Below are 3213 nucleotides of genomic sequence, written 5' to 3' on the forward strand. Positions count from 1 at the left end.
TAAAGGAAAGGAATTTTATTTCCAAACTTCTAGAAGATTAATACAAACAATAGAAAGTAAACAAAATGAAAAACTTAGTAAAAAAAATTTGTCCTTGTAAAAGTGTTCTATAGAAAAGTGAAGGCAAATGACCAAGTGTAATTTTTTGTACTTCAAAACTCGAAAATCATGCACGCAACTGTCCTTGGACATTTAAGTGTTTTTAGAGTGAGTTTGGTTATATTTTAAACATTTGAACATGAGATTCCACCAAGGAATGTTTATGAATACGAATTAAGAGAAGCATTAAACAATACAGGGCTTTTTTAAGTAAGGTCCCTTATGAAACAAGACTGTGCTACACATCACGTCAAGCAGTTTCTAACAGGTGTCATTTGTGGATTTACAAGCACTTGAAAAAAAAACAGTGTTGCTGGTTTCAGGTCTTGCTATTTAAAGAAAACCCTTCAGAGAACCGTTCTCGTAATACTATCGCATTTGCTTTTAGGTTTTAACAGTTCATTTTTCAGATGTTCAGTTTCAGAAAACACAAACAGTTATCACCATCACTCCAGCCTAACAACTGTCCAAGTTAGAAATAGGTAATTTGGTAAAAATAATCATGTTTTTGTTTTCAAAAATGTAAACTTCGCAAGTAGTATTTGTATAGATAGTATAGTGTAACAACAGTGGTGACTTTTACAAAAAGAACTACTTACATTAAAAAACTATAAAAACATTAGTAAAACAGTGAGGTATGAACGCGCAAGAATGAATAGACAAATATCCAAGTTTCAGCCACACAGAAGTAAGGGCACAGAGATCTTTTCTTGAGGAAAAGGCCATTGTTAGTCATGCCATGCTTGAAGATACCTCTCTGCTGACCTTCCCTGTTAAAGGAAAAAGAGTTTATTAAATGCTTTCTTCCTATTCTGATACATTTCTTCTATAACTTATAGCACAAAAAACTGCTTTTGAACAGGGAAAATCTGAATAGCCACTTTCCTCTGTTGGATGTTGACATTCTTGAATATTGGAAAATTTCTATACTGGCTTTTTCAATTTTGCTCTCTTTTTTTTATGGTGCTAAGGTAACTAAACTAATAACTAGAAAAATATTGGCAAAAAATGACAGACATCTTGATTCCAGCTACGCTTCTATAAAACTATCATAAATCAACCATCAAACACTGGCTTGGGAAAGTACTTCATATCCTGCCTTGATGATGCAATCAAAATTGAACTCTAGAAATAAAACACACACAAAAAAGGGCCGCTTTAATAACAGAAGAACATGTAAACATGTGCAAAAGTCACTATCAACTTTATTTGATGCAGGGAGAATTAAGGGATAGCATCTAAATTAAGAAAGTCTTTTGCTCATGCATTCTTCCGCCCATTTTTCCACAAGAACATTTCATGCTTAGCTGCATTCTCTCTTCCTGTCCAATTCTGTTTCTCAGACCCGTGCAGGAATAATCAAAACCATGCTATTAATGAGGCAAAAAGTGACTGTACGCTCAGGAACCCCAGCAGTGAGAAGGGGAAGATCCTACAAATATTATGCACTGTAGTTTAAATTCTGCTGTTACAAAAAACAATTCCATTTCACTTTGATAGCATTCTCCAATAAATAAGGTAATTCAATGTTTCTTTCCCTCCCTGTAGCTTTCTCAATTCTTCAGTAGTACCTATTTTTATTTTACATAAGAATAGCTTCTTCTAATTATCCTACTTCCATATTTGTTAATCCTGCAGAAGAAATAACGTTTCTCGACAAAAGTAATGGTGTGATTCTGCCAAAGTCTACTGGCATATAATGGCATTTCTTCCTCTTTCTGCGATCACCGACATCTCTGTGGCAAACTGAAGAGACAAGAGTGAGAACTGTAGAACTGCAAAGGAAAGATTTGCATGTGCTGAATGGTCACCTGAAGTTGTTATGGAGGTACAAGCACAGCAGAGCACTAAGGTAGACAGAGTTCTACTAGTACATTATCTTCTAGCCCTGAGCTGAAAACTGTTAAAAGAATGTGCTTAGAGATTCTCCCAGCTCTGCTCTGCTTCCAAGAATTTTGATGCTGTATCAACTATAGCAAGAAAAACCCTAAGAAGACTGATACAGCCAAATGAACTGCAGTAGGATGTTGAAGACAAAATTTTTAACAAGACTCTTGCCTAAGCTATGATCTTGACACATGCAAGTATCATGGTTTTATCTCATTTCCCCAAACTAGGTACATGACTGTTTTTGTTTCTGGCTTTGTCAATTATACATGGGAAGTTTTTATTATTTTAGATGCTGATAGTGAGCACAGAGCTGCTGAAATGCAAAAACAAATAAGTAGAAACATAAGAAAGGACAGTAAAAAAGAGGTGCAGTTCACTTCCCATACCTAAAAGAAGCTGAAAATAGTTTCTAGAGCCAGCAGGAAAGTGGCAAACAATTTGCTACAAAGATTTCAAAACTCAAGCAGCTATTACAGTGCCCCTTTGTCGTTGCTAGAGCTTCCAAATGAGAGCAGCAGTGGTGGTATCTGTGATTTTGTTACCTGATTTCAGAGCAGAGTGCAGGATCTGGGCTCACGGAAGGGATTGCTCCCTGCAGGGACCCCAACCAGCAAGGCATCTTTGCAGGCATTTTGTATACAGTATTGCTGGAGCTCTGCAGCTGCCTGGGACACCTGAGTAAAGAAAAAGGAAAAACAAATATAGAGGAAACTAATTCATTCACAAGCATCTATTGAGCATTTCCTCTGGAAGAAACACTATCAAAAAGTTGGGGAGAAGCCAAGTCAGCTCTTGAATTCTAAAACATCAAGTAAATCAGCACAAGCACTCATCTGCAGAGCTCTGATGAGACATACGTCCTGCTACACTGGTGACGAGTGCACATACAGGATTGAAGTATGAGTGCCATAGAACTCATCCTTACTGAAAGAGACAAGGCTGTGACCACAGCATTTTCCATTCTGTTGTACAGTTTTGTGTTTGAACTCTTATATTCTCAGATAATTTACAAAAAGGACTTTTACTTCCAAACTGTTCAACAACACAAAGCTTAATAAGGAAAGAAAGCAAGAGGACAAGAATGTAAACCCTTTGTCCGAATTGTACCTTACCCTGGCAGTGAAGTCACACCCATGCTCTGGCCGTGGAGAGGATAGCCCAGAGGTGCAGAACAAGCCCAGGAGCCCAAAAGCAAGCTGGGTGTTCTCCCTGTGGACTGTCATC

At 37.3% G+C, this 3213-nt stretch overlaps 1 protein-coding gene across 1 annotated transcript; it reads right to left on the reverse strand.

Annotated features, from left to right (window-relative positions):
• GNG10 (G protein subunit gamma 10) lies at positions 1–2705 on the reverse strand (the record flags this gene model as incomplete). Its single annotated transcript, XM_031557449.1, has 2 exons — positions 1–869; positions 2532–2705. A coding segment is annotated over one exon (168 nt), but the record flags the coding sequence as incomplete, so codon positions are not given.
• Between the last annotated feature and the right edge of the window lie 508 nt (positions 2706–3213).

Source organism: Meleagris gallopavo, chromosome Z (genome assembly GCF_000146605.3).
Source record: "Meleagris gallopavo isolate NT-WF06-2002-E0010 breed Aviagen turkey brand Nicholas breeding stock chromosome Z, Turkey_5.1, whole genome shotgun sequence".
Taxonomy (NCBI): Eukaryota; Metazoa; Chordata; class Aves; order Galliformes; family Phasianidae; genus Meleagris; species Meleagris gallopavo.